Here is a 22898-nt window from a genome sequence, read left to right as displayed (position 1 = left end):
ACACACACACACACACACACACACACACACACATACATACACACACACACGGAGCACATAAATACATTTTAGAATTATTATTTTTTAAAACTTAATTTGGAACTTCCGTAATTTTAAACATATGGACATAAAAATAAAAATGTAGAGTTAAACAAAACTACAAAGTGAACAGTGTATGAAACACAGATCAAGAAATACGAAGCTGGAGCGATGGCTCAGAGGTTAAGAGCACTGGCTGCTCTAGCACAGGACCCAGATTCAGTTCCCAGCACCCACGTAGCAGCTGACAACTGTCCCTAATTCCAGTTTCTGGGTGATCTAACATCCTCTTCTGGATTCTGTGGGCACTGCATGCATGTGGTGCATTCACATACATGGAAACACACATAAAAATAAATAAATAAATTTTAAGAAATATAGCCCTGCAGTAACCAGAAACCTTCCTGTGTGCTACAATCCTCCTTTCCTACAGATAGCCCTTATCCTTGACTTAAGATGAAATCATATGTATTCCTTCTAATGTTTCTTCCTTCACCCAACATATTGTCAGGTTTTAGAAATAAGGTTATTCTAGCCTTATAACATGGGGTGGGCAACAGTTCCTCTTTTTCTACTGCCCAAAGAAGTTTCGATGATTCACAGAACTTGCAGATGAATTCACCTCAAACTGAAAAATTTTTACATGACTTTAAAAAAAAATTATTATTTTTATTTTAGGTGTGTTTTTCCTACATGTATGTAAGTATACCACATGTGTGCAGTGCCTGAGGAGGCCAGAAGAGGGTGTCACATCCCCTGGAACTGGAGTTACAGATGGTTGCTAGCCACCATGTTGGTGCTAGGAATAGAACCCAGGGCCTGTGAAAGAACAAGTGTTCTTAACTGCTAAGCCATCTCTCCAGCACTTTTACATAACTTTTAAAAAATATTCTATTTATTATTTTTATTTTATGTATATTAGTGTTTTGCCTGTATAAATATAAGTGCACCACGTGTGTACATTGCCTGGCAGAAGCCAGAAGAGGGTGTTAGATACCCTGGAACTGAAGTTATGGACCATTGTTAGCCACTATGTGAGTGCTAGTAATCAAACTCAGGTCGTCTGGAAGAACAGCAAGTGTTCTTAACTGCTGAGCCATCTCTCCAGTCCCAACATGACTTTTTTTTTTTAATTATTTATTTAATAACCACATACTTAAAAGAAGCATTTCATTACATCAGCATCGACATATTCAATAACAATTTTCTGAGCTAGGCTGCATCTTTTATAAAATTGGCTGTACATTTTTAGGCTTACAGTTGAATTATTAGTTATACAATATTGTACTCAGTATAAACCCTGTAAGACATAAAATTAAATGACATTTTAACCTTTAAAAAAGATCTCCATTTCACTATTAAAATACAGAGTTTCAGGCAGAAAACTTCATTTTTAATGCAATTGACATTAAGATGTGTCTGTCTGCAAGAACAATATATTCTAAAATGAAATGGCGCTCTTTTTTAAAGGTTAAAAACTCATCCAATTTTATATCTTACAAGGCTTATGCTGAGTTCAATAATATATAACTATATTAACTCAAAACTGTGAACCTAGAAACTTGCACCCACTTGTGAAAGAGATACTGTTGCTCTGGAGTGTGTTACTGAATATGTTAAAGCTGTAGTGAAAAGTTTCTAATCATGTAGTAATTAAAAAATTTTTAAAGTATAATGATTAAAAAAATTCTTCAAAGCACAAAAATTTGCTCCTTAATAATTAGTGGATGTGAAAAACATTATCATTGAAATCTAAGGACCTGACGACTTTATATCCATGCTCAGATGCCAAGGAGCTCAGAAGGTAACCAACTGTGACTAGTAATAATCTGATATATAGAGATTAGCAACGCATGTGCCAACATGACTTTTTAATGGATAAAATATTACACACTTATGAAAACTCAAAGAAAAAAGTAACCAGTTCTTGTTTATAAGCCTCACTACCATTCCTGCCTGCATACTCCCATGGGTTTGAATGAAACTGTCCCCCATAGGCACTAAGTATTTGAACACTTGGCTCCAGGTGGTAGCACTCTTTGTGACGGTTTAGGAGATAGGGCCTTGCTGGAGGAAGCGCACCACTGGAGGCTAGCTTTGAGAGTTCATAGCCTTGCCCCATATCCAATTTGCCTCTCTGCTTCCTGTGCTTGTAATGTGAGCTCTCAGCTTTCTGCTCTGACTGCCTCCTGCCATTGCCTCCCGCCCATGATGGACTCTTATCCCTCTGGAACCATAAACTCAATAATCTCTTTTTATAAATTGCTTTGGTCATGGTTTTTTTAGTACAGCATAAGAAAGTAACCAATAATCCCTCCCAATGTTACCTGATGGAAATACAAGCAACAGTAACATTCCTTACATTATTTTCTTCACTTCACACATCCTGAAGAGCCCTCTACTTGAGTGCAGTGAGTTTTCTTTCACGATGTGTTTAATCACAATGTATCCAAGCACTTGCATACTATACTGTCAGGCATTTGGTTGCATTTGTCCTTCTTTTACACGTTCTTATCTTTCATCCATTTGGATTCCATGTTAGTGTATGGTATGAAATTTAATTCACTCTACAAGTGGACTTTTTCAAATGGCTGTCATTTTCTCAAAATTATCTATTAAAAATTCTATTTCTTAGCCAGGAGTGGTGGCACATACCTTTAATCCCAGCACTCGGGAGGCAGAAGCAGGCAGATCTCTATGAGATCAAGGCCAGCCTGGTCTACATAACAAGTTCCAGGCCAGCTGGGACTACAAGGAGACTCCATCTCAAAAAAGATCAAAAATAAATAAATAATTTTTTTAAAGATTCTATTTCTTTCACAATGGTTGGAGATGCTGCCTTTAACCAAAATTAAAACATTATGTGTATGTAAGTCTGTTTCATGGGCTAACTAGTGAGGTTTTATGTGTATGTAAGTCTGTTTCATGGGCTAACTAGTGAGGCTTTATACAATGTTTTAATAAGCAGCAGGCCTCTCACCACTCTTGCTAAGAGTTTTTCTAACAATTCTGCTTAGAGTTTGTCTGTCTTTTAAAGGAAATGGGATACTGCTATGTTGTCTAGAGCAGGCAAAAATTCCTTGGCAGAAACAATTCTTCAGCCTCAGTCTCCTGAGTAGCTGGGACTGAGGCTTATGCTACCATACCCTGCCCTAATAATGTTTAATTATTTTTCTATATAAACTTTGCAGTCAGCCTGTTAAATAACTAACATCTATATTGGAACTCTGTAATAATAGACTTAGAAACACTTAACAGTTTTATGGTAACTATTAGTGTTTTTCTCTTTTATTGGCTTCCGTGGTTATATATGTTAAAGATTTCTATATATAATTGAGATATCTCTTGCATTTGCAGTAGGATTCATTACTGTCTTAGATTTTTATAATATCACAGTTAAGATGAGAGTGTAGCTAAGTGGTAGATCACTTGCCTAACATGTGCAAGGACCTGAGTTCAATCTCCACCACTGTAGGGGGAAAGTGTCCAGTAATACCACATTTACAGACTGGAATTCTAATTCTTCCTTTCTGATTTTTAAACTCATAGTTTAAATAGATCAATAAATACAGCTATTAATAGAATACATTAAAAATGCAAAACCTAGACTGGAGAGATGGCTCAGCAGTTAATAGCACCGACTGCTCTTGCAGAGGACCTGGGTTCGATTCCCAGCACCCACATGGTGGTTAACAACCATCTGTAGCTCCAGTTCCAGGGAATCTAATGCCATCTTCTGACCTCTGTGGGCATTGTATGACACGGGTACACTTAACACACATGCAGGCAATATACACATACACATAAAATAAAAATAAATAAAATATTTTTAAAATGCAAAATCTAACTGTATACAGCCACAAAAGATTAACTTTAAATACAAATGTAAAAAAGAAAAAGGTTAAAGTCATATAAAAGCTGGTTAATAGATATAAGGCAAAGCTGACTACAAGATCAGAAATACTACCTTACGTAAAGGAGAAACAGTTTACAATGGTGTCAGGAAGAAATAACTATTTTGAATATGTATGCGCCTACTAATAGTTTCCAAATACATGAAACAAATATACCCACAATTATCATGAAGACGTTAATGCCTTTCTCTTAGTCGTTGTCAGAACAGAACAATCAGAAATTATGGACGATCTTAGTAACTGCACTAACCATCTCAATCTCACCAACACAGCAAGCAATACATGAAGAGCAAGCATTATTATCGAAGACATAAGATGTGTTCCCTAAGAAAAGCCAACATTCTGACCACAAAGTTTGAAATTACTGAAAAATTAAGAGTACATTATCTCACTGTAACAAAAAGGGTTCAATATCTTAATCAGCCCAAATTTTTAAAAGTAAATTATAACCTCTAAAACTCCTGAAACAGAGAAAAGATTAAATAGTAATGAAAACATGTCAAAATCTTTGGAATGAACATAATCACCAGTAAAAGGGAAATCTATAGCTTCTTTATTTAAATTGGACTGAAAAAGAAGCAAAGTTCTAGCTTTCTACCTTGAAAAGCTAGAGAAAAACGAGGAAACCAAATCCAAAGAAAGGAGAAGCAAGAAATCATAAAGGTAAAACAGACATGCAGTGAGCTAAAAAGAGACAAGATCATAAGGGCTAGAGAGAGGACTCCGTGTAAAAGAGCACTAGCTATGCAAGCATGAAGACCTGAGTTCAAATCCACAGCACTCATGTAAAAACCTAGGAATGGCTGTGCCTTCCTGTAATCCCAGGACTCAGGGGCAAAGACAGCTGGATCCCAGGAGCTAGCTGGCCAGCAAGTTTGGCACAAAGGTTGTTTCCAGTTCTGTGACAGACCATCTCAAGACAACAACGCAGAGAGCAACAGAATATACCCAAAGCCCTGACTTCCACATGCATACTCACTGTGTGTGTGTGTGTGTGTGTGTGTGTGTGTGTGTACACAACACTCATAAAGGCAAAGAAAAAGTAGTTTGCTATTTCACAGCAGTGAAAAACCTCTAACATGGATGGTTCAAGAAAAGGCAAGCACGGCATGAACATGAACAGTGAAGGAAGGAGTCACCACAGACACTACAGACAGCCACAAGACAGAAATGGACATTAAGAACACCCTTATGACAAACATGACAACCTAAACATTACAAATTCCATGAACAATAAAGCTTATTAAAGCTATGCTATCTAAAAGAGAAAAGGCTGGCTAGCTAACTATAAACATCAAGAGACATAAATAAATTATGAGTATTAAAATTCTAAGTCCAGATAGTTGCACTATTATATTTCATCAAATATTTAAGGGGAAAAAATCAGTGTTATACAAAATCTTCCAAATATTAGGAAAACAAAACACACTCCCCTAATTCCTTACTTGAATTCTTCACAACCTTTATATCAATACTTAACAATACTATACTAACAGAAAGCTAGTCTCCATGAATACAAATATAAAACTAGCTAACAAAATATTAATAAACTGACAAGTCAGGCATGGTGGTGCACACCTGTAATCCAAGCACTCAGTAGGCAGAGGCAGGTGGATCTCTGTGAGTTTGAGGCCAGCCTAGTCTACACAGAGTTCCAGTATAGCCTAGGCTATATAGTGAGACCCTGTTTAAAAAAACAAAATAAAAACATTAATAATATTTAGAAAATAATCACTACCTAATGGAACCTGTCCTGCAAACTGGTGTAACATTTGAAAAAATCAATTATATACCAAAGATACAATCCATGAAAGAAGTTACAAGAAGAATTTCATTAAAATTTAAAACTTCTATAATAGAAAAAGCATCCCTGATTCACATGGAAGCACACACAACAAAGGAAGGCAGGGGCGGGGGGAGGGGGATCTTCAACAAAAAGACCAATGCTAAAGTATCACAGTACCTGATGTCAATTGTACTAGAGCCATACTTTAAAAAAACAAAATGGCAGGGCTGGAGCGATGGCTCTGTGGTTGAGCACTGACTGCTCTTGCAGAGGACCCGGGTTCGATTCCCAGCACCCACATGGCAGCTATGAACCATTCTTAACTCCAGTTCCAGGGGAATCCGAAGCCTTCTGACCTCCGCAGCATTGCAAGACACAGGTGCATTCACATCCATGCAAGCAATACACTCATACACATAAAATAAAAATAATAAACAAAATATAAAAAAGAAACCAAAATGGGGGCCGGGTGTAGTGGCACCAGCCTTTAATCCCAGCACTTGGGAGGCAGAGGCAGAGGCAGACAGATCTTTGTGAGTTTAAGGCCAGTCAGGTCTCCATGGTGAGTTCCAGGCCAGCTAGGGGCTGCAGGGAGACCCTGTCTCAAAAAAGACCAAAAAAACACCAAAAACCCAAAATGGTACTAATTCTCTCTCTCTCTCTCTCTCTCTCTCTCTCTCTCTCTCTCTCTCTCTCACACACACACACACACACACACACACACACACACACACACGGTAGGTTGATGGAATCTAATACAGGGCCCAAAAATAAACCCAAAAATAAACCCATGCAGCTGTAGTCATCTGATTTTCGGCAAAGGTGTCCTTATGTTGGGACAAGGACAGCCTCTTCAACAGCCTGGAAAAGGGGATATTCACATGCAGAAAAATGGAAATAGATTTCTCTCATTCTGTATAAAAATCAATTAAAATGGATCAAAGTCCTAAAACTATTACTAAAGGAAACAGGAGGAAAATAATTCAAAATATGGACACAGCCAAAGACTCTCTGAACAGGACTCCACCAGCCCATGAAATCATATAGCAAATAATGGCACATGGGACTGCATCAATTTAAGAAAATTCTACACAACATAATAAACAACACACAAAGGGACAAGACGGCATACAGAATGAGAGAAGACATTTGTCAGCTATTAATCTAATAGGGCATTAATATAAAGAATCCAAAAGAACTAAATACAGACACATAAAAACACACCAAATAATCCAAACAATAAATGGCAAAAGAAAATCAAAATAGCTCACGAAAAGTGAATAAAAAGAGAAGTCGTCATGATTTGTTCAGCAGATGCAGAGAAACTATAACAAAAGTCAGCACTGATTAATGATAAATTTTTAAAACCCCAGCAAACTAGTATTAGAACACAATTTCTTTTTATCAACATCTGCCAAAGCATCTGCAAGTAGCATCATGTTTAACAGTAAAATACTGAGTCCTTTCTCCCCAAGTTCCAGGTAAGCATGTAACACCTAACACTGCATCAGAGACCCAAGTCACGGTGTCAAGACAAAGAAATGGACTGTACAAAGTCTGTAAAGCAAAAAGGAAACTCTTCTCACACAAGTGATCAAAACAAATTTTAAAGTAATAAAAAAAAACTTAGCAGGACATCATGAAAGTCAGATATGACTCAATTGTACCTATATATTGGCAACACTTGATATAAAAATTTAATATCATTTGCCATGTCAAAAAAGAGCAATACTCAGGAATAAATTTAACAAACTATGCATAATACCTACAACCTAAAACTATAAAAAGTCCTTGAGCAAAATTAAATTAGACCTTAAGATACAGAGAAGGCCGAGGAAATGCTCAGAGGGTAAAATATTGCTACACAAGTATGAGGATCTGAGTTCAGAACCCAAGCAGAGCTCAGCTCAGTAGCACACATCTGTAATTCCAATACTCCTACATTGAGGTGGGAGGTAGACAGAAGAATCCCCAGAAGGCCATGGGTGAGGGAAGCAGCAGTGAACAACAAAGAAACCTTGACTCAAACAAGATGGGAGGGGAAGGAGGCTGCCCTCTGACCTCCATAGGTATACCGGGAGGGAGGGAGGGAGGGAGGGAGGGAGGGAGGATTTTAAAAAAGAAAATCTTTAAAAGAAATGAAAAGAAATTCCTTTTCGATGAACTAGATTTAACATTAGAATGCCTGTCTTCCCAAAATCTATCTATATACTTACTGCCCTTGGTTACCAAACTAAACTAGCAGGTATTCATGGAAATTGAACATTACAATTCTAAAATGCAAAAGTCCTAGAATTACTAACATAACCCTTCTTTCTAAAGTGAGAGGAAGTATTCTCACCTCACCCACTGCACACTCTAAACTCTGCCATATAAAACCACAAGAACCCAGACAGTGTGGTGCTAGCTTAAGAATAAATGAAAGAACAGGCAGCACACCAATACATCCGTACTTACAAGGCCAACTGAAATGTTTCCTTTACCAAAGCGCTAGCAAAAGTAACCCAATAAAAGGAAAATATCTGTTTCAACAAATGCTGACACTGGATATCCAGATGGAAAAAAAACTAGAAAAAAAATCTCTATCTCACATCATACAAAAAGTTGAGACAAGTTACCAATCTAAGCATAGGGGCTAAAACCATAAAGCTTACAGAAAAAAAAAAAAAAAAAGTATTGTCGTGACCTGGGTATAAAAAAAATGGATTTCTTAGAAAGAACATTAAAAAATACTAATCATAGAAGAAATAATGATAAAATTACACCATCACCATCAAGTGGGGTATGGGGGATTATGTCTGTAACCCCAGCATTTGGAAAGCTGAAGCCCAAGAATCACAAATTTGAGGCCAACGTGGACTACATGAGTTCCAAACCAGTTTGAAATGTAATGAGATCTGGTCTCAAAAATTAAAAATAAAAAAATTATACAATTAAAATGTAAAACTTCTGTACATCCAAAGATAGTTTTAAAAATATACTTAAGAATGCATTAAATATAATTTAAGACTCACACAGCCGTAAGAAAATACTGACAATATCTGACAATGGATTCCTATAAATAGAAAATATAAAGACCCATAACTCAAGGTCAGGCATGGTGATGTACACTGTAATCCCGCACTTGAGAGGCAGAAGCAAAAGGATCACCACCTGGTGAAGGACAACCTGGTCTACATAGCAAGTTCCAGGTCAGCTAGAGCTATGTAACAAGACTCTGTCTCAAAACAACACAGTGAAAACTGCATAGACTTCTACCTGGTCAAAGTACTGAGAATAACTGACTGCTGATGCTCAGCCATAAATGGGACATCTGTATCACCCTCCCACAAAGCTCAGGGAACGTCCGGAATGCAGAACAGAAAGAGTAGAAAGATGGGATGGAGGACTGTGGAACACCGTCTTCCAGGCATGACATGGCTATAATACACTTAAAATCACAACAGCTGTCTGTGATTCTCTTTATAAGAAGTACACAAGACTGTGCCAGTCAACATTTTGGCATGGGATAAGATTCATAAACCCTCACCCCCCACCCCCCGAGGATCTATAGGCAGTTAAGGTTGCTCAGAAAGAGAGACATTTTCTTCAATGGTGGAGCCACTGGTAACATGCCTATGTTCCTGTAAATAAGCCTTCACTCATGTTCCTGTGAGCAATCAATCCTAATGAAACTCTATGGGTCACAAAAACAAAAACAAAAACAAAGAAAACAAAGAAAACAAAGAAAGGAGGCTAATTGGGAAGAAGCGAGGGTCAGTGGGAGGAGATAAAAGAGGGTGATGGAGTAAACATGATCAAAATGTAGGAAGATGCCATAATGAAACCCATTACTAAAAATAAGTAATACATGCTAATAAAAGCCATAAACAAAAAATCCCTACTACGCAGCAATAAAAATAAAAACATCTCAATCTGAAAAAAACTGATCAAAAAGTGAACACGCAGCTCACAAAAGGCAGAAAGGTAATAAGCACAAGTAAACGCCTCATGTTGATACTTAACAAAAATCCAAACAGCAATGAAAACTATGCCACAAGATACTGTAGCAGACCCACTAGGAAAACTAAAATTAGAAAGTCTAACAAAAAATTGGAGAGGGCATGGAACTGGTGGAAATAAATGGTACAATTCCATTTAAAGAAGTGTGTCAGTGTCTTTGAAATTTCCAACTACAGCTTAGCACTAATTACTGTAGTTGCTAGAATTAGTAAGTTAAATACAAAATTATTTAAATCAAACAAAAAAATTATTGTACTTCTATCTTCACAAAAATATTTTAAAAAATCATTAAACTATCATTTAAAAGTTTATCAGCAAACATCAAAGGCTCAAATTCAATGACACATGAACAAGACTTTTACACTGAAATTTTTAAAATCAGTACCACATGGAGGGTCACCTGATTGAAAACAAAAGTGTCTTTGCAATGAAATGTGAAAAAAGTAGTCTTCGCCATTGCCAATAATGTTGGTTGTACACCAGAAGTGAACAGTAGAATCCTGTTGCTGAAGACACCACATAATGTGAGCACCGGAAAGGGAGAAATCAAGCTTGGACTAAGCTGGAGACTCCTGGCCACTGGATGGGTTGCTTTCATAGTGCCAGAAGGTATCTATGCAGATGGCTGGGGGAGAACTGTCCTCTATAATTGTGCTCAACGACAGACCCCAACTGCTGCACTATCAACATGCCAAACAAGATGTTCCTGCTGGTGCAATAGTGGCACATCTAGTGCATGTACAACCAGCAAATTTTCAATTGGATATAATGCCCACTCCTAGAGGTGGAACACACACCTGGTACTGTAGACCAGGCCAACCCCCTGTGGCAGGGGAGGATATAGGCCCCAGTGGGGAAGTCACTGCAATGGCTTTGTTAGATGGATGTGATGCACCTGCTAAAGTACCATCCAAGTATTTGTGTTTACGCCCATAAGTTAAGTTACTATAGCAGCCACTGTTTAGATGGTCTTGCTTCTTGCTGTGTTTTTATAGTCAATGGAATCCCACTGAAATGGGCCAACAGCCCATGGAAAACAGATGATGCAGAGATTCGAAAGTTCAGTGCCTTGCCAGAATGAGAGGAAGATCATCCCACACCTATCACCCTCTCCAAGGCTCAGGGACTTTTGTGGAAGAGGTTGGCAGAAAGAATTAAGAGGCAGAGGAAGGGGTGGAGTGTTACTTGACATGTCCTCAGATCATTATGCTGGCAAGCTATAGTAACACCTCCTTCCCAAGTCCATCAAGGAGTCAATAGGGGAGTCAGTTACCCCTCCCACCCAATCAGTAAACCTTAGGTGCTAAAGATAGATGAGCCGAGAACGCCATGAGGCACTTCTCTTGCCATTTTGTGTGGCGGTCAGGAAGTCATAGGATCTATATTTGAGTGTGAACTTTCCAGCACAGCTGTATGGGGGCGGGGCAACCTTCTGTAGGTAAACCCCCACCCTATGCTCTGTTAGCAAGCCCAATAAACTTGTTAGGATTTTCAAAATAAAAAAATTAAAAAAAAAGAACAGAACTAATGGAAATCTTCATTATTCCATCAAAGTTGACCCCATGTTGGCAAATCCTTTGGTCTTTGATTTCTTATGCCTATTTTTCCCTCCTTAAACGTCATGTATATAAATTTTTATGTAACCTCCTTCAAGTTATTTCTGGAAACATGTGTTAAAAATTGCCTCTCTGGAATTAAAAAAAAAAAAAGAATAAGGATAATTTTTAAAAGACAAAAAACAAAAGAAAAAGATAGTCTTAGGGCTGGAGAGACGGCTCAGCAGTTAAGAGCACTGACTGCTCCTGCAGAGGACCCAGGCTCAATTCCTAGCACCCACATGGTGGTTAACAACCATCTGTAGCTCCAGTTCCAGGGGATCTAATGCCTTCATCTTACTTCTGCAGGTACTGCACGACACAGGTGCACTTACACACATGCAGTCAATACACTCAAGCACATAAAATAAAAATAATAAAATATTTTTAAAGGTAGTCTTAACAATAAATGATACTGAGAAACCACAAATAAAAATTCTGACATAATAATCAATACCAAATGACTCACACACATAGATCAAAATGGAAAAGATTTTTTTTAAAAAAGATTACAGGAAGAATTTCTTTTTTAGTTGTTTGTTTTTGCTTTTGAGACAGGGCTAATGAGACCAAGGCTGGCCTTTAATTTCTGCCTCAACCTCCAAGTGCTGAGATTACAAATGTGCACCACCATGCCTGGCTTTTTATAGACAGAATTTCTAAAAATACGAAAGGAAAATGTTCATGATCATCAGGTTAGGAAAAAATTCTTAAGCACACACACACACACACACACACACACACACAAAAAAAAATCACTAATGACAGTTAATGTAATGTAATGACAATTTAATTAATTGAGCCTCGTTAAAACTATAGATATCTGTTCAACAAAGATCTACAAGGAAAGAGAAAAGCCAAGCCACTTTTTTGTACACATTGTACCCTGTCTCCCTAGTCCCAAATTGTATACTTGTCTAAATGACAGCCATATATTAGGAAATGATATGAAAAAGAAGCTGTTTAAGAGTCATTAGGAAGTACAAAATGGAGTCAGTGAAAAGGGCTTAAAACAAGGTCAGTTTTACAGAGATCACAAAACCTGGAGCTTCACACACGACCGGCAGGAGTAGGAAATTTAGGAAAGTATTCAGCACCATCTGCTAAAGCTAACTATGCCTGCCCTGGAACTCAGCAATTCCACTCCTAAGTTTATAATAAACATAACTGAATGTTTATGTCTCATCAAAGACATGTAGTAGAACATTTGTGACAGTGATATTCTTAATGGTTAAAAACCACAATGAACAACATCAGTAATCAACACTAATATGGATAAATAACACATGGTATAGTCATACAAAGGAATACTAGGATATGGGGCCAATGAGATGGCTCAGTGCATAAAGGTACTTGCTGCCAAGCCTGATGGCCTGAGTTCAATAATCAACTCCCACAAGTAACTTCTGACCACACACATGAGCACAAAAGCACATGCACACATATATACTTGTACACATACAAATAAATTAATAGATAAATAAATGTTAAAAAAGGAAAAGGAGGGGCTGGAGAGATAGCTTAGCGGTTAAAAGCACTTTCTGTTCTTGCAGAGGACCTGGGTTCGATTCCAGCACCCACATGGTGGCTAACAACTGTCTGTAACTCCAGTTCAAGGGGATCCCACATCCTCTTCTGACCTCTGTGGGCACTGCATGACACGGGTGCACTTAACACAGATGTAGGCAATACACTCATACACATAAAGTAAGAAATTTTTTTAAAAGTTTTAAAAAAAGGAAAAGGAAAAGAAAGGGTCACTTAAGTACACTGTGGAGTAAGAGCAGCAAAGGGGTAAACAATTCCATTAATATGAAACTAAAGATCAGGTGAACTGATCTATGATAATGAAGGGTCAGCACAAAAGTGGTTTCTACTTAATAGTCAGGATACTATACAATTACACAAAGCAGACTAAAGGAATTCAACTAGGTTTTTACTGTGAATACCAACAGAGTTAAAGTAACTCTACTAATACCAAATGAAGGAAATTTTAAGTAAAAAAAAAGCATCACAGGGCTAATGGAGAACATTCCATCATTAGGAAGACTTGGTTATCAGCAAAAGCTGAAACAAATAAAAGAGGAAAAAGACTCTCTCGGGAAATACTAAACCAAGAAAAAAGAACAAGTGTCAGCAAAAATTAAAAGAAATAAATGAACCCCTTTCTCAAGAAAAAGCAGATCAAGAGAAAAATGGACATTTTCAACAGCAAGATTAATGGATTTTACCTACTTATTAAATGTAATCACACATCACATCACATCTCACCTCTGCTCACATTATAACTCAGTGGGAGAAATATAACCAGAAAATTCTCCAAATATTTAGAAACTGAGAAATGAACTCCTAACTCATGGATATAACATGAAACAAAACAAACTGAAAATGTAAAATCACATTAGAAACCCCAGCAAACAATAATGGAAACATAACATCAGAATGCGCCAGCTATAGGTAAAGCTGCTTGGAGGAAAAACACAATCTGAAATGCCCATATTAAAAGAAGGGCTACAAATCAATGTTCTAAGTTATCTATTTCAGTAAGGTAGAAAAAGAACAGCAAGTTAAAACCCAAGAGAATGAGGAAAATACTAAGCAGCAGCAATTAACTTACAAAATCAAAACTGAAAAGGCTAAAAGTTAGTTCGCCAAAAAGAAATAAAAGTGATAATCCGCTAACAACAAATTTTAAACAAGGGATCAATGGTCACATGAATCAATAAATGATCAATACAGGACTAAGTTCTAAAAATTACATGATGTGAATAAACTCAACAAAACTGACAGACAATAGAAAGTGACATATAATAAAAAAATCTGAGCCATCTTATCTCTATTTAAAAATTCAATACAGTGACTATCTCACCAACTCCAGGTTCAGAAAGCTTCATTCATGAAGCCTTAGAAGCATATATTAAAAAAACAATAACTACCCATAAACTTCCAGAAAACAGCAAAAGAGGGAACACTTTTCCTATGAGAACAGCATAACCAAGGATTCAAAATCTGATGAGAATTTTAGAAATAAGAAAGTTACAGGCTGCTATCTCTCAAAATTAGATGCAAAGATTCTTGTAAATCCACACATATTTTTTTAAAAGCACACCATCTACTGATGCATAATAAGGACAATACACAACCAAACTGAGATAATTTTATAAGTGCAAAGTTATTTTAACATTTGAAATTAACTTGTATAATTCAATACGTTAACCAAGTAAAGGAGGAAATTCGTGTCTCAAAACATGTAGAAAGTATTTTATTAAAACTCAACACATTTCATGATTTTAAAAGTATAAATAACACAATGCCGAAGTATAAAAAAAATTCAGTTTAGTTGCAATTATTTTTATTTTCAACAATTAGAAAATGAAACTTAAGTCATCTAATTAAACTAACCTCAAGAATATCATGCATCTAGGGCTGGAGAGATGGCTCAGCAGTTAAGAACACTGTTCTTGCAGAAGACCTGGGTTTGTATCCCAGCACCCACATGGCAGCTAACAACTAACTGTCCGTAACTCCAGATCCAGGGGCTCCGACAGTCTCTTCTGACCTCCGTGGACATTGCACGACACGGGTGCACTTACTTACATGCAAGCATAACACTCATACACATAAAATAAAAATAATAAAAAATATTTTTACAAAATATCATACATCTAAAATAAACTTGCTGACACATGGATTCCTCTACACTGAATGAAGCCACATATGTATAAAGTCCTAAATAAATGGAGACACAGGCCATGCCCATGGATCAGCTGCCTCAGTATTAAGATTTCAATCATAAACTAATTTCCAGTTTCAATGTAATCCTAGTCCAAAATTCAGCTTTGTCTGTGTGTGTGCTTGCATGTGTGTGTGGGTGTGTGTGTTTAAGTAAATAGAAAAAAAGGATCCTAAAGTCATATGAAAACACAGAGGAGAAGGAAGAGGCTCAGAGCATCTGCACTACGGGACACCCAGGCTTCTTATCAGATAAAGGACTACAAGACAGTGTGGCATCGGCACAAAATGCGGCAAACAGACCAAGAAACAGAAGAGGTACACGTGACAGTGAAGTTTCCCAGAAAACTCCAAGCAGAAATATTTCATGCACAACTGAACACATTTTCTGATCAATCATATCAATTATAGCATCAAGTAAATATTCCAATTAAGTTGTCACCACTGTAGAAAATCCCTTCTAAACCAATTAGCAAACCTATAAAATCTGAATCTCTTACCTCCCCAAATGCTCCTCGACCAATCACCTTTAATATTTCAAAGTCTTCTCTATGTAATCGCATTTGTTTCACTTTAGAAGTAAATGGTTTGGCTGAAACAAAAGAGCAACATCAGTTACTTTCATAATGAAATGTGATACAAATTAGATGTGCAGCTAGATGAGTATTTATTACACAATAAAATTCAAAATGAAAACAAAGCCAAAGAATTTTTTTAAATCTCATCAAACTATATAAGAATGAATTAATTCCTCTAAGAAAGCACTGTTTCCTATAGTCCTTATATACAAATTACTTTGGGGCAGGGTGTTGGGGTTTATTTGGGGGGGGTATCACCCTGTAGCACCAGCTGGCTTGGAACCTACTATACAGACCAGGCTGGCCTCAATCTCAGAGATCCACCTCTGCTTCCCAACTGCTGGGATTTAATATGTGTACCACTATACCTGGTTTATAAATTACATTTTTTATAAGAAATGTATTTTTGCTTGTTTGTTTGAGGCAGGGTCTTAGGTATATAGCCCATGCTGGCCTGCAACTCACTATGTATTCTAGATAAATTTGCAATCCTGCTGCCTCTGACCCTAAGAATGCTGAGATTTATAGGCATACACCACCACACCCACCAAGAAATGTATTTTGTATGTGGTGTGTGTCTGTATATGTGCAGGTGCACGTGTGTGCACATGTAAGACCAGAGTATAATTTCTGGTGTCATAAATGAACTGAACTTCTGAAGAAATCTGTGATGTTCACAACTTATGCTTATACTACATACTTGCAAAGAATCTATATAATAACTGGCAGACTCTAAACCAAACTACTATACATGACAATACTCACTTCCCTTATGCTTTTAGGGTATTAACTACTGTAAAGAAAGGTAATATCTTTTACTTCTTCATAAGACTACTATCCTTTTTAACCTTTGCTAAAATATTTAACAACCATGTGCTTACCAGAATCAAGTTTTAGTTAAGCTGGTTTAAAAAAATGTTTCTTTCAATACCGCTAGGGTATCATGTCTTTTATAAGATGCTGGAAATGAATAAACCTTGTCTTTCAGCAAACAAATCATGTGAAAAATATTTTACTCCATTTAAAACTTTCCAGAATGGTTCACTACAAATTGCTAATAAACAGAAAACATTTTTCACAGTACAATAAATCAGAAATGCAAATTAACCAGGATATTCTATTATTTACCAACTAAATTCAACAAAATTTTGCTTAAAAGTCTGAAACCACTAAGTGTTGGCAAGAATATGACTAACAGGTACTGTTGTGCATAACTGGAGGGGCTGTTAGCTGACTATTATCTCTGACGATTTGGTTTTTCTTTGTCCTAACATGGCATACTACTTAGGTAACCTTCAGAACTCGAACCATTTTTTAACATCTTGAGATAAACCCTTATTTGACTTCATTGTTCTGGGGTGGCTTTTTTTATTTTATTTTATTTTTTGATACACAGCTGAAACTGCTTTGCTTTGATTTCATTTAGAAGTTTGCCTTCTGTGTTCATAAAGTTTGTCTACAATTCTTTTTTCTGTGCTACCTTCATCTGGCCCACCTCATTAATGTGCCTGGTTTTCTCTACTATTCACTGAAAAATCGTCATTGCAGTCTGTTTACAGATGTGTGAAAATTCTGTCAATAAAACCTTCAAAAGACAATACACTTGACCATGATTTGAGTATCTACTAACACACCTGGCATGTGTGTCTTTTCAATGGATTCTGATAATTCATTTCACATTATTGATGTTTTCTGAATCTACATTTAACTATGTTAATCATATTTTCTATGACTTATACATTGCATCAAAATTCAGAATTTTAAGGATCAGGTGACTAATACCATACTTCTGCTTCCAAACCTTTGCCATACGGACAGAATAGATAATCCCTATAGAATGGCTACACTGTTTTTTAATGGACTACTTTCATTGCCTTTCCCTCCCATTATTGTTCAAAGCTTACATAATTTACAACAATTTTTGCAATTATACGGTGCCTACATTAACTGGTCCTTTCTAAATGTCTGTGGATTTTTTTTTTTCTGTTTAAATAGACCTTAACTTGAATTTACATAAAATATCAGCAAAAGAAAGCAGAGGCTAATTATATTGCCCCCCCAAAAATAAAAAAACTAAGCCATTTTCATATTAGCTAAAAGGGACATTATAGCAAAAGGTAATAGGCAGAATAGAGATAAAATGGAGCTATACATAACTATTTTTTTAATATTTTATTTATTATTATTTTATGTGTATGAGTGTATTGCCTGAATGTATGTGAGTGCACCCGTGTTGTGTGATGCCACAGAGGTCAGAAGAGGGCTTCAGATTCCCCTGCAACTCTAGTTAAGGATGGTTCATAGCCGCCATGTGGGTGCTAGGACTCGAACCCGGGTCATCTGAAAGAGCAGTCAGTACTCTTAACCACTGAGCCATCTCTCCAGCCCCATACATAACTATTTTTTTAAGGTTCACCTAACCATGTTATGATTCTAAACATGTATGCACTCAACATAACCTCAAAATATGTAATGCCAATCATTAGAATAATCACAGCTTCCTAGAAAGACACTGTAATACATCTGTCTCTGCAACTGATACATCAAATAGCCAACCAAAAACAATGTATTTGAACAACTCATGTACAGCATTGCAACTACCAGTTGGATAATATTATCTTCAAACACATAGTCAACTCTACATATTTTGAAAACATCAAACCATAAAACTTCTAATAAAATTCAAAATACTGAGAACATTGAAACCAAATGGTATGTATATCATGCAACTAGTGCAAATCAATAAAAGATGACCAGAAATACCCATATGTTCTGAAATTAAAAAGAAGAAATAAATGTCCGGACACCTTTAATCCCAGCACTCGGGAGGCAGAGACAGGTGGATCTCTGTGAGTTCAAGGCCAGCCTGGTCTAAATAGTGGGTTCCAGACCAGCTGGGGCTACAGAAGAGACCCTGCCTTAAAAAGACCAAAAAAAAAAAACAAAAAAAAAGAGGAGGAGGAGATAAGACAATCAGAAACTACTGAGAACTACACAATATAAATTGCTGTCAGACTGTATATGATATAGACTAAGCTAGTACTTACAAAAAGTAAATTAAAATAGAGCATGCAGGGCCAGGTGTGGTGGTGCATGCCTTTAATCCCAGCACTCGGGAGGCAAAGGCAGGTGGATCTCTGTGAGTTCAAGGCTAACCTGGTCTACATAGTGAGTTCCAGGACAGCTGGGGCTATAGGGTCTCCCTGTCTCAAAAAGACCAAAAAATAAAAAATAAAAAAATTTAAAAAGCGGGAAAAAAATAGAGCAATTATAGTAGAAAAGGAGAACTGAAAATGAAGATGGTAAACATACAACAGTGGTCCATGAATGGGGGTGTACACCTACGTAGTCCCAGCTACCTGGGAGACTCAGGTGAAAAATCACTGAGCCATGGAAGACAAAACCAGACTATGCAAGTCAGTCTCTATCTCTGTCTCTCTCTCTCTCTCTCTGTCTCTCTGTCTGTCTCCCTCTCTCTCTCACACACACACACAGCATAAGGAAGAAAGAGAGTGATTGAAATAGTTTAATGTTAAAATAAGCGCCTATGGGAGAGTGCTGATGGGGAAGGGAGTGTAAAGATGATTAAGTTGTGTATGAAATACACAAAAACTCAATAAAAAAATAAAAAAACACAATGGAATGATTTAGCCTGTAAAACAAGGAAGTTCATCCTAGTTTCAGGAATTGTTTAATTCAAAGTCTTGACTATAGCTGCTATCTTTCAGGTGTGGTTCATTCAGGAGCCTTTGTCTCTACCATGAGACTAGAAAAAAGAAAAAAACAGTTTAATGTTAAGTTTCTGCCATATTCTGGTAAGCTCTTTTAGTTCTGCAAAATAAAAGTATTTCTCTCTGGAAAAAAAAAAAAAGCACTTAATAGAAAGTCTTAGGGTTGGAGAGATGGTTCAGTAGTTTAAAAACACTTGCCGCTCTTGCAGAGGACCTTAGGTTGGTTCCCAGCAGCCACATGGCAGCTCACAACCACCTATAATTCCAGGGGTATCTAACCCCTCTGACCTCCATGGGCACTTGCGTTTACACGCATATAGACACACATGCATTATTTAAATTTTAAAGAAAATGTTAAAAGAAAAGTGTAACAAGACCAATAAAGAATGAGTTTTAAAAACTGGGACAAAATTACAAGCAAGTTATGTCAATAAATTTATTCCAACAAATTCTTAGAGTAGCTAATTCTTCAAAACTGAAAATCAAAATTGTTTTACTAAACAATCTTATTTGCTGATAAGATGAATCAGTATTTTGAAGTTTTATACAAACAAAACATTAATAGGGCTAATACTGAACAACAAGTTCCAGTTTTAATAAAACTACACACACCGTAACACACATACTTGAAAGCACTGAAGCAGTCAATGACACACAGGTATACCCAGGAGCAATAAGAATACACAGCATCCAGATGATGGCTTCTATCCATTACTCCTCATCAGAAGACATCCAGGGTCCTGGGAGAAACAGCTAATGTGACCAGCACAACACAATAAGGACAGTGTGTGCCTCCAAATGTGGATGCAGTCGGAAACATACAAAGCATCACTTATGGACTGTATGTCTGCCAAAGATGAATCACCTGAATCTAACCATGAGGAAATAATTGCACAAACTTAAATGGAGGAACAGACTTTACAGAACAGTTGACCTGAGACATGACAAGTCTCAAAGTGTAACAATGATATGAAAGATAAAGTCTGTTGCTCCTGATTAAAAGAGATTAAAGAAAACATGGTAAGCAAATGCAGAGCATAATAATGGATTGGACCTTGTATCAAAAAATTTTAAATGGAGGTTGCTGTGACGATATTTTTGAGGCACTGGTTAAATTTGGATGCATATTAGACAAAATTATTATATGAGGGCTGGCAAGACGGTTCAGCGGGTAAGAGTGCTTTCTGCCAAGCCTGACAATCTGAGTTCAGTTCCCAAAAACCACACCGTGAAAGAAAAGAACGGACTCAACAAACTATCCTCTGACTACCACACAAATGCCACAGCATGGGCATATACATGCACACACATATACATACACACACTAAAATAATTGTAATTTAAATTTTTTTATTATATCAAAGTTAAATTTATTGACAACTGTACTAAAGAGCTATCTAAGAGAATATATGTATTCTAAAGAAATACATGCTGAAATATGCAGAGGTATCAATAACTAGCCCTAGATGGTTCAGCCAAAATGTGTTTGTGTGTGTGTGTGTGTGTGTGTGTGTGTGTGTACAAAGAAGAGCAGCACAATGTGACAAATGTTACCAAAAAAAAACAAAAAACAAAAACAAAAACAGGTACATCTAGAAAAGTAAATGGGAGTTCATTAAACTGTTCTTACAACTTCTAGTCCTGTAATTTTTTTGGGGGGGAGGGGGCGGCGGATCTTTTTGAGACAGGGTCTTCTCACTACGTAGACCAAACTGGCCATGAACTCACAGAGATCCACCTGCCTCTACCTCCCAAGTGTTGGGATTAAAAGCATGCACCCCAACACCCAGCTGTAATTTTCTTTAAAAAAAAGTCTACTCCACAGTTGCTTTATTTGCAACTGCCAACAGATAACCATTTTGTGGCACATTTGTACCACAGGATATTATTCACACATACAAAAGATGTGAACTATCAAGTCACAAAATTTAGGAAGGAATCTTTATACATACTGTTAAGTCAAAGTACCCAGTCTAAAAAGGCTGCATGATTTAAACAATAGAATTTCCTCAGGAATCTTCTGCAGTAGAAAATAGTAACATTGTAATTTTCAAAATACAAAGGTTTTTGTTTTGTTTTGTTTTGTTTTTTTGGTCTTTATCAGACAGGGTCTCCCTGCAACCCCAGCTGTCCTGGAACTCACTATGTAGACCAGGCTGGCCTTGAACTCTCAGAGATCCGCCTGCCTCTGCCTCTGCCTCCTGAGTGCTGTGATTAAAGGTGTGCACCATAATGCCCGGCTCAAACTACAAAGTTTTAAAGCAAGATTTCACTCTGCTTCCCTGAGCCTGCAAAACCCGCAGGCCTCTCCAGGGTAAGTCGATTGCACCCTCCGAACCTCGACCACCCCAGCCTCATTCACCCTCCCATCTCCCCAGGCCAGTCTCTCCTCCTAGCCTGGGCCCTGTCCCATTCCTTGTCTGGGCACCCCAGACACCTGGGGAACCACCACTGCTTCCTGATCCTTTGCATCCAGACCAACTCAGTGTGTTCTCTGGTCGCCAGGAGCACTACTTCTAGATTGGCCTGCCCTCACCTCTCTCTACTTCCCCGGGCAGGACAACCCACCAGCCTCTTTCCTGGACACCACAGCTGACCTTTCTTCTTCCTGATCCTTAACACCCAGACCAACCCAGCTACTCAGTGCAGTCCCCTGGAGCCCTGGGGGCAGCTTCCCGCCCCCATTTTCCTTTGCATCTCTGGGTGGCAAGGCCACCAGCTGGCCTAGACCAGCATCTTTCCTGGGCCTGGCTCCCAGGCCAGTCCAACCCCCAAATTCCTGAGGCCAACATCTTTCCTGGAGGGATCCAGACCTTAGGAGAAAGCCTGAGAGCATCTGATCCTCATCGGACTGAGGCCTGTGTGGGAACTCCTAAAGATAAAAGCAATCTGGCCACTCCAATATAAAATCAAAAGAGAGAACCGGAAGCTTAGAGGAACCGGCTTGTCATACCCAAAAAGTAAACCACAAAGACACACAAAGTTCACAAAAAGAAGCAGACCTATACTTGAAGGCTTGAGTCTCACACAAGAATCAGAAACTACAAAAGAAATTTACGGCAAAATCACAGAGAAAAATTATAACATGAAAAACCAAACTAACATATCCCCAACAAATATCAATAGTCCTCTAGAGGAGTACAATGAGAACCCCCTAGAGATAATGCAGGACATGGAACTCAAAAGAACAATTATAAACATGATAAAAGAATTCAGTGAATTTAAAGAACACACAAAGAAATAAAAAAACTGAAGGAAGATAGGGATAAACTTCTGAATGAATTCAGAAAAGAACTAGAAATACTGAAAACTACTCAGGCTGAAAAGAAGGAGGAAGCAAAACAGTAAGCCAATTAGAAACCACAGGAGAAAGCCTCACCAATAGGAAGAATGAAATGGAAAACAGAATATCAAGACTGGAAGATAAAGTGGACGAACTAGACCACACAAGCAAAGATTATGAAAAATTTAAGAAATCACAAGAATGGAACATGCAGGAATTGTGTGACACCATAAAAAGA

The 22898-nt window shown here is 37.4% G+C and overlaps 1 protein-coding gene across 13 annotated transcripts in view; it reads right to left on the bottom strand.

Moving 5' to 3' along the window:
* The window catches only part of Cdc42bpa (CDC42 binding protein kinase alpha), a 311536-nt gene that overhangs the window by 230914 nt on the left and 57724 nt on the right, over nt 1-22898 (bottom strand). For 12 of the 13 annotated variants that reach the window (XM_008822349.3, XM_008822352.2, XM_008822356.2 and 9 more), the window contains exon 2: nt 15569-15660. In XM_008822349.3, the coding sequence (XP_008820571.1) occupies nt 15569-15660 (92 nt within the window). Of the gene's footprint in view, nt 1-15568; nt 15661-22898 lie in introns of those variants that run through there. The other variant, XM_029558263.1, reaches the window with a different exon arrangement.

Source organism: Nannospalax galili, unplaced genomic scaffold (genome assembly GCF_000622305.1).
Source record: "Nannospalax galili isolate Female #2095 unplaced genomic scaffold, S.galili_v1.0 scaffold1508, whole genome shotgun sequence".
In the NCBI taxonomy this organism is placed as follows: Eukaryota; Metazoa; Chordata; class Mammalia; order Rodentia; family Spalacidae; genus Nannospalax; species Nannospalax galili.
The sequence above is the reverse complement of the archived record's forward strand: the minus strand, read 5'-3'. Positions and strand labels throughout refer to the sequence as shown.